Raw genomic sequence first — 13,684 nt, 5'->3', positions numbered from 1 at the left:
AAAAAAGCCAGTGATTGGCTCGAACCAGATAAACACGACACATTCTGATCCCTATTTCCTCTTAAAATATTTAAATGGTTTCAAACTGCGATTCAAATAAAATTTTGCGTCCTTTCAATTTTTGTCCTTGCTTTGATGTTCCAAGACGTCATATGCATTCGGCTTTAAAAACTTGTGGTTTGAAAGCAGTTGTTAAGTACTATTATATTAATAACACATAGCTGAGAGGGTGATAGAGCAGATTGTTACCCCGAGAAAACATTGTCAACTGAGGCGAAGCCAAGGTTGACAATGTCTTTTCGAGGGGTAACAATCTGCTCTATCACCCTCTCTGATATGTTTTATTTAATTTATTATACTGAATGTTCTGTTATTACTGTCGATTAAATTTCAAATTCAAAGTAATAAACTATGACGTCTTGTACATTACAACCATCCGTATTTAATAAAGCGCACACTTGATCAAGCGTCTCCGTAAAGGGTAATAGATTATTTGCCATAGGATAGAGTCGTATTTGATAAAGCGCACACTTGATCAAGCGTCTCCGTGAAGGGTAATAGAGTATTTAAAATAGAATAGAGAAATTAACACCCTCGTATAAGCCAATCAAAATATTGCATTTTTGCGTGAAGTATAATAATAAATAATAGACCACAGGTAAAATACAGAAAGCCACATTGTTAAACAATCGAGATCAAAAGGGTTTATAAAAAAATATAAATATGGAGTATGACTTTCTGAGTGACTTTCCCATCATTTTTCTGAACAGAGATGCTTTGGACCGCAACAAATTGCCTATTTAGTCCATTTTTTTGTCGAACATAAAAAGTGAAGCTACTTGATTACGGAGGTCACAGCAGCACTTTCTCACGATGAAGCTATTTGACGACGGAAGGTACAGTGATGACATCATTTGAAAGTTTAATTAAGAGCATTAACTATATTTTGTGTTTTGAAATTGAACTATAATTGTTATGTTAAATTGCGCAACATTTGAATAGTAGCACCTTTTTTCTCTTCAAATGACCATGCTCGCATTATGCCATCCGTTAACTTTTCCCATAGTTCCTTATGCTTATTTTTCTTTACATTAAATATTGAAATCTGCAACAAAAATTAATTAATATCAAAATATGTGCACAAATATGATTCAATTCACTTTAGTAGGAAATGACTGCGCTGCATGGGGAAAAAAATGTTTAAAATAAACAAACCATTTAATTATATGAATCATCTAAGTGCAGATACATCGGTTCTTATGATCGGTGATTCTAAAACTAATTATCAAATATTAAGAATTTCAAAGAAGTTTTAATAATATCATGTTTTACTTTTTCTTTTGATTTAAAGTCTTTGAATATATCGGATAGCTTATAATCTTTTGGCGATGTGTGTATTGCTGTTAATAACAAACCCTTCTCTCTCTCAATAGGGATACAATATTAAAGTTTTTTTTCTCAGAAATAAAAAAAAAATTATAACAACAAATGACATATAAATCCTATATTTTGAAATATAGAATTGGTATTCCTTTCGGAACAATGGATCAGTTTTTGTACTTTTATCCTTTACTGTAATATAATTCGGTCAACACATTATTTAATTTGATAACAAATAAGGAGAGCATCCGGATTTTTGTGGAGTTCGTGCTGTTTAGTACTCCGATTGCTTCTTTAATCAACAGTACTACACTCGTATACCAATTGTTATGTTTTTGTAAACTGTTGTTTGTTTGCTGTCTTTTTTCTGCTGGCTTAAAGTCTGTATTCGTTTATTACTCCTGACTTTTAAATTCGTCCTTTTAATCTGTTTATTATTGCTGCGTTTGACTCCTATCTTTACCGGTAACTCTATTTATAATTTATAACTAAACATATTGTCATACATTTGGTTTTTATTTTTTCAATTGTAGACATACTGCTGAAGGATGCAATTTAACTAGTCTAAATGCTATAATAAACCTGTGTGTTTTCAATCATTGTGCTGGTTTAATTTTGTGGTTTGTTTGTTTAATTTCAGGTTGAGGGGGCATTTTTCATTCATTTATTTATGATTGAAGCGCGACTAACAGTTTTCTGTATTGTTTATGACATTGCTGTATGAAACGTTCTCAGATGTGGAACTACTGATTTTAGAATGTTTTCGGACGACATGATGCTTTTATTATCATTGACAGTTATTTCTTTTCAAACACTTATGCATAAATTTAAAAAAAATAACTTTTACAATACCATCCAACTTCTTTCGACAATTCGATTAAGAATTTTCTCAATTTTGTCATACATGTCATCATTGAAACGTTTTGCAAAGATAACTGGTAGTTTCTTCTTCACTTTTGTCATGCTGAAAATATGCGTAAAGATTTTTGTCTTTTTTTGCAACAATAATCAAGTTCCAAACAAGGCACTGACAACTAGTTATTATTCAAATTCTCTAGAAGTGTAAAACTTATTTAATATTGAGTTATATACGAATAGACATTTATGATCTGTATGATACTTTTAGGTACATAAAATAGAAATAGAAAAACATATTACGAAAGGATTTTTTTTTTAATTCATCCAGTATTTGATCCGTATTACAATCCCTAATTAACCATTGATTGCACCATTTCCAAATCCCCATTAGACAACTCGTCTGTACCATTCCCATTTGAATCTTACACCGAACGTACCATTCATATGTAAATATTTAAATCCTTTGCGGTATATTTCTGATGCATACAGTATAAATGTTATGCATGTTTCATTTATTTAGTTTAAAATCGATTTTTTTTTGAAAAAATAAATTGGCTAATATTTTATCAAAATTCACATTAAAGACATTACATTGTACATAAACATGTTTTATTCAAAACGGCAGAGATTGTATTTCTTTATTAGATATGTTTCACTCAGAATGCTCAGATGTCAATAACATTGTTGTGGTTTGCATGTACAGATATCGTTGCAATTTGTTGTAATAATATCTTACGAAGAACTGTAGATGTCATCATATTCAAATTTAAAGTATAAGACCGAACATACAAAAATGTAGTTTCTGCACTTATTAATTGTCTAAAACGATATCTCTATCTGTAGGCGCTGTTTCTTTTCCATATTTTCATTTCTATTATTGAATGATATTGTTAACATCAATACCGTATTAGCTCTTCCGTTGGGACCGGCTGTGAATATATGTGTCTTATTGTAACAAATTTTGGATTTCGGTAGACGACTAATTCAATGAATAAGAACTAATATCTTCAGTTAACTATTAGAGGTATCTGAAGTGTGTAACTTTACTTACGCATCGGAATTATCTTTCATTAGTACAATTTCTTTATAATGGACGATGAGTCATCCTTCACTTCAGACTCTTTTTGACAATGAAACATCAAATATTTTATGTAGTATAAGAGTTTGTATGCACGCATATCTAGACATTCAAACTATTTCTTTAAAGTTTACATTCATATTAAACAAGTGTGCTAAATTAATACTTTTAAATATTGAGAAGTGTACATGTACGAGAAAAAAAAAAGAAAAAAAAAAAAACGCTACCAATAAACTTACTCTTTAAGACACAAGGCAATAAGATCAGCTGTTCCACCAGTGCCTTTAACAACGACAACCGATATGTTTGTGTAGATAGCTCTAATTACATGTTCCAGTGTATCTAAACCACCATTTATTACAAACAAAACAACTGGAACTCTTATTTCTGAAATATGAAATTTGACTTTGAACGTAATAAGTAAGGCTCATAATATATGTTTGTATCATTGATTTAGGTTACTAGAGCGCAATCACTATGCATTGAATTGCTGTATTCCTGTATATTTACCTTTTCTCTTTTTTTTGTACTCGTTATTTAAATAGAGACACGTGTGTCTAAGAACAGTAATTATTTATCGTTTACATAGAAAAAATCGATGCATCTTACATTTTCGGTAACAAAAACTATAATTATACCGACATTTAAATTAGTTTGTATATAAAACAATATTGTGTTAAATAATAAAATTGATATAGATAATATTGACACTAGTTGAATTCATTGTGTAAACAGTTTAGTAGTGTGCAAAATTGTAAATTATAGATTCACAGCTCAATGAACAATTGAAACTGTGTAAAATTATAATGCTGATCACTGGTACAAAACGTGCGTTCATTGTCGAAAAGAAGCAAATGTCAAACGATAAATTGAAGCGTGGTTACGATTGTGTTACGTGATTGCTGCCTGCACGTAAAAGAGTTTTTGGCTTATTCTGTATTTCAATCAGCAATAATGATTGCTTGGTTAAACGACCTTGACTGGCTATAATTAATTATTTGTTAAAATTTTACCAGCACCTTTTTTTATCCCCATATGGAGTACAGTGAATTATCGTGTGTGAATCCTGATTAGATGATACAGGGTTGTATTTTTTTAATTGAAAGCTTATAATTTATTCATAAGATTTTAAAGTTCCACCAATTAAATCCACATTCTAATGCAACATCGTTTGTAACGTTCATTTTGATTGGATAACGTCACCAATTTTCATGGCATCAATTCATAATTGATGCTATGAAAACGTACGCGCAAGCGCAGACGATGAATGATAGATTTTAATGTACGTTTTGACGTTGTTTAATGACGGTTTCATCTGAATGGAGATAACAATATTGTATTGTAAGCTCCGACATCATCAATTGGTGATTTGATGGTCGCAAATACCCGTTTACTGGCTCCGCTAACGCATCGCCAGTAAACGTAATTTGCGACCATCAAATCACCAATTGATGCCGTCGGAACATTAAATACAATACAGTTATCTCCTCATTTTTAAAGATGTAGAACATATATTCATATGTTTTAACAAAGATGACATTAAGAATTGATTTTCCTAGTTTAGTATGCAAATATAAAAACAAGAAGATTTGGTATGATTGCCAATGAGACAGCTCGCCACCAGAGCCCAAATGACATAGAAGATAACAACTATAGGTTACCATACGGCCTTCCAAAATGAGCAAATCCCATACCGCATAGTCAGCTATAAAAGGCGCCGATAAGACAAATGGCAAACAATTCAAACGATAAAACTAACGGCCTAAAGCATTTTTGGTCAACTTTTGCCCAATGCCAATATTCTTCTTGTTTTGCTGTAATACAACGCTGATATTTAAAGCAATACAAAATTAAACTAATTTGTTATTGTTTGTTTATTTGTCTAGAAAAAATGTAATGGCAACTGTTATCATATAGAAAATAATTACGCTATTGTTATCTATTATAGCAAACTGTCATTTCTTTATTATAATGCTCAAAAAGTGTGAAAATCATGCAGTCATGTTACTTGGAATTTAATGAAAACCATAATAATTTGTTATAAATGGACAATTCATCACCTTGTAATAGCCGTTTTTTTCATATTTGAAGGGTATGCTTTATTTGAAAACAAGGATTAGCTCGAATGTCGACGCGCCATGAAGATAATGACACGTTTTCAAAATGTCTACTGTATCGATTGAAAACAAATCTGTATATATCATAAATTGGACATTAATTTTGGTTTTCAAACATGATAACACATTAAAACCCTTAATGGATAAGTTGAATAAAAAAATAGAAAAGGTAAAAACTCGAAATTAAACAATTCAATTAAAGGAAATTTTTTCATGCTCAAGTTATAATATTTCCACATTCCGAAATCTTGCAATGTTATAGTCTGTTTCAAAAACGTATTTCAATAAGAAAATGATTGATATCAAAATTGATCTTCAAAATGCATGTTATATCGGTTTAGTCGGCAATATAACTAGTGCTACACATCATAGTGGTAAATAGACATTATCTTTTTGCCCTTTGTAACATTACCGTAGTTACTAAAAAAAAATCATTTTTGACACATCTTTGGGGACTCTTCGGTTATACATGCTCTTTATATTAAAGTTTGTATTGGGCCTACCTACTCTTTTAATTTGAGCTGTCTTATTAATATGTACGGAAGCCCATTTAGGACCTACAAAAAATATGTATTTGAATTCTAAATCACGAATTTAAATCGTAATCATGAATTGTTTCATTCTTTGCTTTTTTTGTCGTTAGCATTCTTTATTTATTTATTTTTTTTTATTTATCTGTTGGTTTTATCTCAATTGCAATACCAAAGATGAAAATGTAAATATGAAAACAGGCAATATGAAATTTATAAATATGGTGTGTCCGAGGCGCTTTTTTTTAACCTTTATCTGGGACGCTCAAGTCTAAAAAAAATGCATGTAAACCAAGGATGAAATGATACTTGAATACTTAACAAAATTTGTGACCAAAAGAGAATTAAAACGAATAGCCAAATCCACCATGGTCAAGTCTGCTTGCGGGAGTTAGAACTTTTACTAGTTTCGAAATACTTTTTAAATCGATCAACGGAGAATTTCTGATATGTTATCAATTCCCTGACTACTGAGCTGATGATATATTCGGGGATAACCAGTCAACTACTGGTATCGCCAATGCTAGAAATTGAAAGTACATTGAACTCAAAAATAAATAAGTATAAATTACTGAATCATTAAAAAGTTATTAAAGGGATTCCGAGTATATTGGATTATTATCTATTTTTATTTGCGTTTGATTTGTGTTTTTGTCTGTAATAATTTTTGTGTTTTTTTTGTGTTTTGTTTGTGGTTTTTTTTTGGGAAGGGGGGATGGGGTAACACAAATACAAGATGAAATTTAAACGCTTAAATCAAAGATTACCAACAAACATGAACAACGCCATGGAAAAAATAATCCCTCTGAGTATATATGATAGCCATGATAGCAGTAGATTCTTTGAAATCATTAAACTTGAATCGCTGTTTTCAATTGTCCTTTCATATAAAAACAAAATACTAATATACCTTTGTCACTCCCAGATGGATTACTCAAATTCCTTTTTCTCAAAGTTACATCTTCGAATTTCACTCTCCCCTCTGTGTTGATGTAATTCTCTATTTCTAAAAGCTAAAAGAGGTAAAAAATATTGTCTGGTTTGCAATATTTTCTTTCTTTCTTAACTAGCTCTACTTTTCCAAAAAATATTTTCAAACGCCAGTACAATCTGAAACCTCTTATAACATTGATTTGTATGCTAACATTCGCTACACATGATGTTTTTTTTATATACACCAATGCAAAAGGTATTTTGACTATATGTTGCATGCATATATTCCAACCAAACATATTAAAAGATAATACAGCTTCTCATGCTTTGTTCCCTTTATTTATACAAAATAATGAACAGTAAGGTTATTTTAATACTACTTGTTTAAAAAAAACCCAATAAATTGATATTGTACCTCAACAAGTGTTCCCTAAGAGGATTGTTTTATAAATAAGAATTATTGCTTACACTACAAAACGTATAGTGAATATTCATTGCTCACTGAACTGAACTATGAAACTTCTCAACCTAGTACTGTAAGATTAAGGCATGCCTTTAAATATTTGTAATGGCTCTCTTAATCGAAGCGTCTGTTCCTTATGTATGCGCGGGTGTGTGGCATTTCTTTTACCCAAAATACTTTTCTTGTTTAACTTAATTTTGTTTCATAACCGATCACTTTTCTTATCATTGTCATCATTATTTTTTACTTCAGCCGAAAAAAAAAACAGTTCAAGTTTTTAAATTATTTTTCTACTAAAATATAACTACATGTATATTTTCAGTAATTTATACGATTAAATATTATAAATAAGATGTTGTATGAGTGCCAACGAGACAACTCTCCATCCAAGTCAACTTTTAGGTCAGATTACGGCCTTCAACGCGGAGCCTTGGCTCACACCGAACAACAAGCTATAAAGGGCCCAAAATGACTGGTGTAAAACAATTCAAAAAAGACAACCTACGGTCTCAGTCTATGGAAAGTGCGAATCGAGAAATCCGTTTCTTATGTGGAGTAGCGATATTTTCTTTGTAAATGAGATGCATTGTGGGGATTCTCAGACGAATGTTGACATTCATTGGAATAAAACAAAATTCATCAGAAAGTACTTGCTTATTCTTTTTAAAACATAGACGTATTTAACAGGACAAACGTATATACAGCTTGCCATGTATTTTGAATATTTAATCCCAAGTATGTTGTATTTATACAAGTAAATATGCATTTGCATTAAACAAAACCTATTTGCACGATCTATAATTTTGAGGTGTCCAAATATTTTGACAATGATGTATCAAAGACAGTGGAATGGCCATTGAGCTTGTTCGATTGCATTCTACGCCACAATCACTTGTAATAGGATAATAATGCTATTCTTTCTTATGTGTATGCGACATTTTTCTAATAGAATAGCGATATGCTTTTATCATGAAAAACTTTTCCACTGCGATATTTTTCTAATAGAAATGCGATACTTTTTTCACATGAAAAAAATACGATAATATGGCACACTACATTAAAACAAAGTAGAGACATCGGCAATTATTCATGACAGGTTCGATGGTACAGGTAAAATATCACTGAAATTTCGTATAGATGATTTACATACAAAATAAACAAATTATAAGCTTATAAAGAAGTAGACACGATGATCAATATTCCCTGCGCGTCCATCAATTTTGTGTTTACAAATCAATATTGCACAGTATTTACCACCTTTCAACTTCCGCTTCTAGTGCCAGTCTAGAATAATAAAGTATTGACACAGATCTATTTATCATCTGTCATGTCTATATGTAATTTTAATAGTTAAATGCAGTTTTTGAAATTGAAATTTATTATACAAAACATTTAAAGCCTATGAAACATGACTGAGTTTGCAGGCCAAATAATCTCCCTGGGAATGATAATGAATATGATAATACTGTTACAACTGCATACCAAATATCGTTGACTTATTGTCTCTCGTTAAACTGAAATTAAAAACTTTAACTGTAAAATACAAAATAACAAAAATACCGAACTCCAAGGAATATTAAAATCGGAAAGCCTCTTATCAAATGGCAAAATCATAAGCTCAAACACATCAAACGAATTGAAACCAACTGTCATATTCCTGACTTTGTAAGCGATGCAAAACTTTCGCACTCAATGAACTATCGTTCAGGGGGCGAGGCCTTACTATCTCCATAAAAATATGCCAATGCTTATACAAATGCAATCTAAACATCCATTGACTTATCGTTAGTGGTCTCCATTTAAAAAAAACTAACTTTATCACAAATTAGAAAAAAAAATGTTGACGCCGACGACGCCACCGGAAACAGTACGCCTCCATTACTTCGTAGAGGCGAGACAAAAAATATTTATACTAATATTTTGTCGCCCTCTTATATCTGGAAAATCTATATTTGATGTAATGTTATTGCAATTTAATCGAATTATGCATGAAGATTCAATGGGGCCAAGAGCTGCATTCAATATGTTAAAATGTGGAAGTAAGAACATATTTTTTTAGTTGTGAACTAAGTTTTATTTTCCTGTGATCATCTATTTAACATGCCCGAAAACTTGTGTTTAGAATTATGATATTATCTAAACGCATTTAATGTACACATGTCTTGAATATAAAAAACTTTTAATTATGTTTTATAATTAAAAGTTTTTTGGACTTAAACACTAATTTCCAAGCTAAACATGATCCTAAACACAATCCTAAATACTTTCTTCAATCTAAATATGTTACGAAATTAAACATGTTAAAAGAATGCGCAAACAATATATATGTATTTAGAATTGTGTTTAGGATTAAAACACCATTTATACAGTTTACATGTAGTAAGGATATCGGAAATGCATTTTTTCGGACGTGTTCATATTGAAATGTAAAAGATGTTATGTCGAGGCCACCAATTTGAACGAAAATTCGGGCAGGTCTATCGACATGACTTGTTTTTTATCCTTCACATATAAAAAAGTATACCACAAATACCGAACTCCAAGGCTAATTCAAAAAGGAGAAGTCCATAAAAACTGACAAAATCAAACGCTATCAATCAACGGAACAAGTGAAAAACATCTGCCATATAACTTTTATTTAATACAAATAGGTTTGAAGAACAATTAAGAATTTCGATAGATGTCTCAAAAGTTTTTTTTGACAGTACGCCATGGGCTAAGACTGCTACCTCATATTAACGTGAAACGTATAGTTACAATAAAAACATACCGCAACTAAAAAAAATGTCGCTTCTACAATAAAATAAATAGCATTAATTTATTTATTTACAAAAGAAAAACGTAGCAGTACAATTTTTACAAGGAGGTAATCTTTTTCTTTTACTTTGATATTGAGCATACTTCAAGACTTAATTTTCGTTTATATTTAAATGATAGGTTAACAGTTTATATTGTCATAACAAAATCTTACCTTATTGCTCGTTCAACTGGTCCATTACTTTTTTATCATCGATTTCACACTCTATTGGTAATACATAAAACTCTTCTGTGTGTCGCGTGAATTAATAACGAACTGAACATGTTTATATAGTTTAATATTAAAAATTTATTGCAAAAAACATCTTTTTTCTCGTGGAGTGTCTGCATATTTACAATTTCATATAAGAAAATATCGCGACTCTACATAAGAAACGGTTCTCTCGATTCGCACTTTCCATAGACTAGGTCTAATCTATATAAAAAAAACGAGAAACGAGAAACACCTATGAACCACACCGAACAAACGGCAACCACTGAACAACAGGCTCCTGACTTAGGACAGGTGCAAAAAAATGCAGAGGGTTTGAACGTTATAATAGGCGCCATTCTTCACCCTAACCTGAGACAATAGTGAATCATTACAACATAAAAATACACACTATAACATAACTGATGACTATAAAGAGATGTAGATATAAGAAGATGTGGTATGAGTGCCAATAAGACAACTCTCCATCTTAGTCAAAATTTATAAAAGTAAACCAATATAGGTCAACGTACGGTCTTCAACACGGAGCCTTGGCTCACACCGAACAGCAAGCTATAAAAGGCCCCAAAAATTACAAGTGTAAAACCATTCAAACGGAAAAAACAACGGTCTAATCTATATAAAAAACGAGAAACGAGAAACACTTATGAACTACATCAACAAACGACAACTAATGAACATCAGATTCCTGACTTGGGACAGGTACAAACAATTGCAGCGGGTTCAAACGTTTGAATGGCACCACGCCTTCACTCTTATCTGAAACAATAGTGTAACATCAAAACATAGAAAGACACACTATAAAATATATATTGAAATGGCCTAACTCAATCAAAAGACATATTAACACCAGTGAACATACACTGAACAAATAAATTTGATCTATGATACAATGTAAATACAAAATAAATAAACTAAGGGAAGATAAATTAAAGTAACATGTTATACCGCTGTGAAATGTTAAACAATTTAAGAAAAACAATATGCTTGAACAAAAATATCAGCCATTTGCAATTACTTTAAACACAGGTAAATGAAAATAATTTTGTTGTTAGGTATACGTGTACAGTTCAAATGAAGAAAGGAAATATTTTTACAAAATAAATAATTTTGATGTTCGTAGTACGAAGAAGTGAAAATTTATAGTAATACCAAACACTTATCAAAGCTGGTATATAGTCCAGATATAACCCTGAATAAGTAAACATTAAATTACAAAAAAAGCATTACAATTAGTATCAACAGGTCAAGTAAACAAGAAAGTACGATTTGAGAGTACTCGCAGTTACTGACCATTGCTGACAGCTAGTTCAAAGCCAAAAACAATTAATAATAAAAAATCATGCATCAGAGACTAAAATCAACTAAAACACATCCCAGGGATTTAGTATTTTAACTTCATGGACAGTCAAAGAAGACATGACTTGTGCAATGCCCAAAATAAATGTATTGACAGGCAGTAGGATAGTTAGGAGTTAACCTCTTTATAGATCAAAATGAACATGGGTGTGTCTTTATACATCCCGTTTGAAAAGAATACAAATTTAGTTATGTTTTAATTTGCTGAAGACAAAATCGATATAAGTGCCGCAGTATGATTGCCAATAAGTTATCTATCCACCAGAGACTAAAATACTCGGGTGTAAGCAACTTTAGCCTTTTAAACTCAATGGAAGACGTTTCTAATTGCTTTCAAATTGTGTTTGATCGCATTCTTTAATAATAAACTGAATAATGGTATACTACATTTACATTTAACATTGTAAAATGTATGAACATCAAACAAATGCTATGATAGTAGAGCGATTCTATATTTTTGTTTTCGTTTTTCCATCGTACTTGTAACTTATAAAGTAGTATTGAACACTATGATATTAATTTTCTTATCAATATGAGTATGTTTGTTGTGTGGTTTTCTATAGCGACTCACCTTCGTTAAATCGACTTTATGATTGTTTTCTTTTGCCTACAACGAATAATAGAAAACATGATAATTGATTACAACATATTCTTTCTTTTAAAAAAACACCAGCAAGACACGTTTGAATCTACGTGTACATCACTTTTGGAACAAACTATTGCTAAAATGAGTTACAAGATAGTAATAAGTATAGATTATTACATGGCATTTTTCATATCAGGTCTGATATGATAAATGACATGTAATTATCTTTTTATCATATACTTCAACAGAAGAAATACAGACAAGAACTATTAATTAAAATTTTGTCTTTCCATGAATTTTTAGATAACAATTTACAGACAACCAAATACAAATTTCTTAACTTTAATTATTTTTATTGATATTACAAGCATTTTATTTATCTTGTCACAACAGTTATCATGAACTTAGTTTGAAAATATGCTCCTCAACCATTTTGTGAAAAGTCTTAAATCACTTGCGGTTTTCCGCTCTGTGTTGTCGTTTTCGAACAAATTTCCGGAAATGCACGACGTTGCATGTGATAAACGTCACGGAAATTAACGGAAAGGCATGTGATAACATTCCGGAAGCAGTCAATAAAGGTTCCTTTATCAGCCCGCTGAGGAAATTCTTAGGAATCTGATCAATAAACCTAGTAATCCTTTCATAGCCTAATAAATTTTAAATGTTATTGAACTGTAAAATTTTAGTAATATTTTATACAAGTATATGATAAAGAGGGTATACTGCATAGAAACAATACAATAAAATATATTTAGCTTTATTCTTCTTATTAGATCTGTAATGTCAAACTAATACAACTGAAACGTGAAACAAAATTAAGGTTAAAACAATTATTACTATGGCCGCAAGACTTTTCAAAACAAATTATCAGTGCATACCTGTATAATCCTCTCAAACCGGACCCTCATCAGCATAGCATCAAATTTTCATGTCAGCTGTAAAGGCCTAATATACAAAAAAGGAGATTTGATGGGATTGCTGACGAATGAACTACCTACCAGATAGAAAATGCAGAGTATGTAAACAAATATAGCATACATATTGAATGCGGTTCTTCGTCTGTTTATACCCGACTGAAACGAGTATAAGTTAACAGACAATCTATGTACATTTTTTTTTATTAAATCAAGTAAAGTTTCGTCAAAATCAGGATTTTTGTTTCATAATTCTGTTGCAATTTTTATTGTAAATTACTCACTGTCACCTTTCCTGAGATTGAATTAGTAACGTCTGTCTGAAATCAAATAAATATATTAAAGAATAATTGAAATGTTTTTAGACATATTATAGACTGTCCATACATACTACATGTATATTATTGCAGTACCTTCAATTGCAAGCCAATGTAT

At 30.8% G+C, this 13,684-nt stretch overlaps 1 protein-coding gene across 2 annotated transcripts in view; it reads right to left on the bottom strand.

Annotated features, from left to right (window-relative positions):
* LOC127706489 (transient receptor potential cation channel subfamily M member 8-like) overlaps nucleotides 1-13,684 on the bottom strand; it is an 88,802-nt gene that overhangs the window by 22,400 nt on the left and 52,718 nt on the right. For both annotated transcript variants that reach the window (XM_052211142.1, XM_052211141.1), the window contains exons 9-14: nucleotides 13,534-13,569; nucleotides 12,318-12,353; nucleotides 6,874-6,976; nucleotides 3,556-3,703; nucleotides 2,233-2,344; nucleotides 1,009-1,105 (exon numbers count right to left, since the gene is read on the bottom strand). In XM_052211142.1, the coding sequence (XP_052067102.1) occupies nucleotides 1,009-1,105; nucleotides 2,233-2,344; nucleotides 3,556-3,703; nucleotides 6,874-6,976; nucleotides 12,318-12,353; nucleotides 13,534-13,569 (532 nt within the window). The remainder of the gene's footprint in view (nucleotides 1-1,008; nucleotides 1,106-2,232; nucleotides 2,345-3,555; nucleotides 3,704-6,873; nucleotides 6,977-12,317; nucleotides 12,354-13,533; nucleotides 13,570-13,684) is intronic.

The sequence above is a fragment of the Mytilus californianus genome, unplaced genomic scaffold (genome assembly GCF_021869535.1).
Source record: "Mytilus californianus isolate M0D057914Y unplaced genomic scaffold, xbMytCali1.0.p SCAF_6, whole genome shotgun sequence".
Classification (NCBI taxonomy): domain Eukaryota; kingdom Metazoa; phylum Mollusca; class Bivalvia; order Mytilida; family Mytilidae; genus Mytilus; species Mytilus californianus.
The sequence above is the reverse complement of the archived record's forward strand: the minus strand, read 5'-3'. Positions and strand labels throughout refer to the sequence as shown.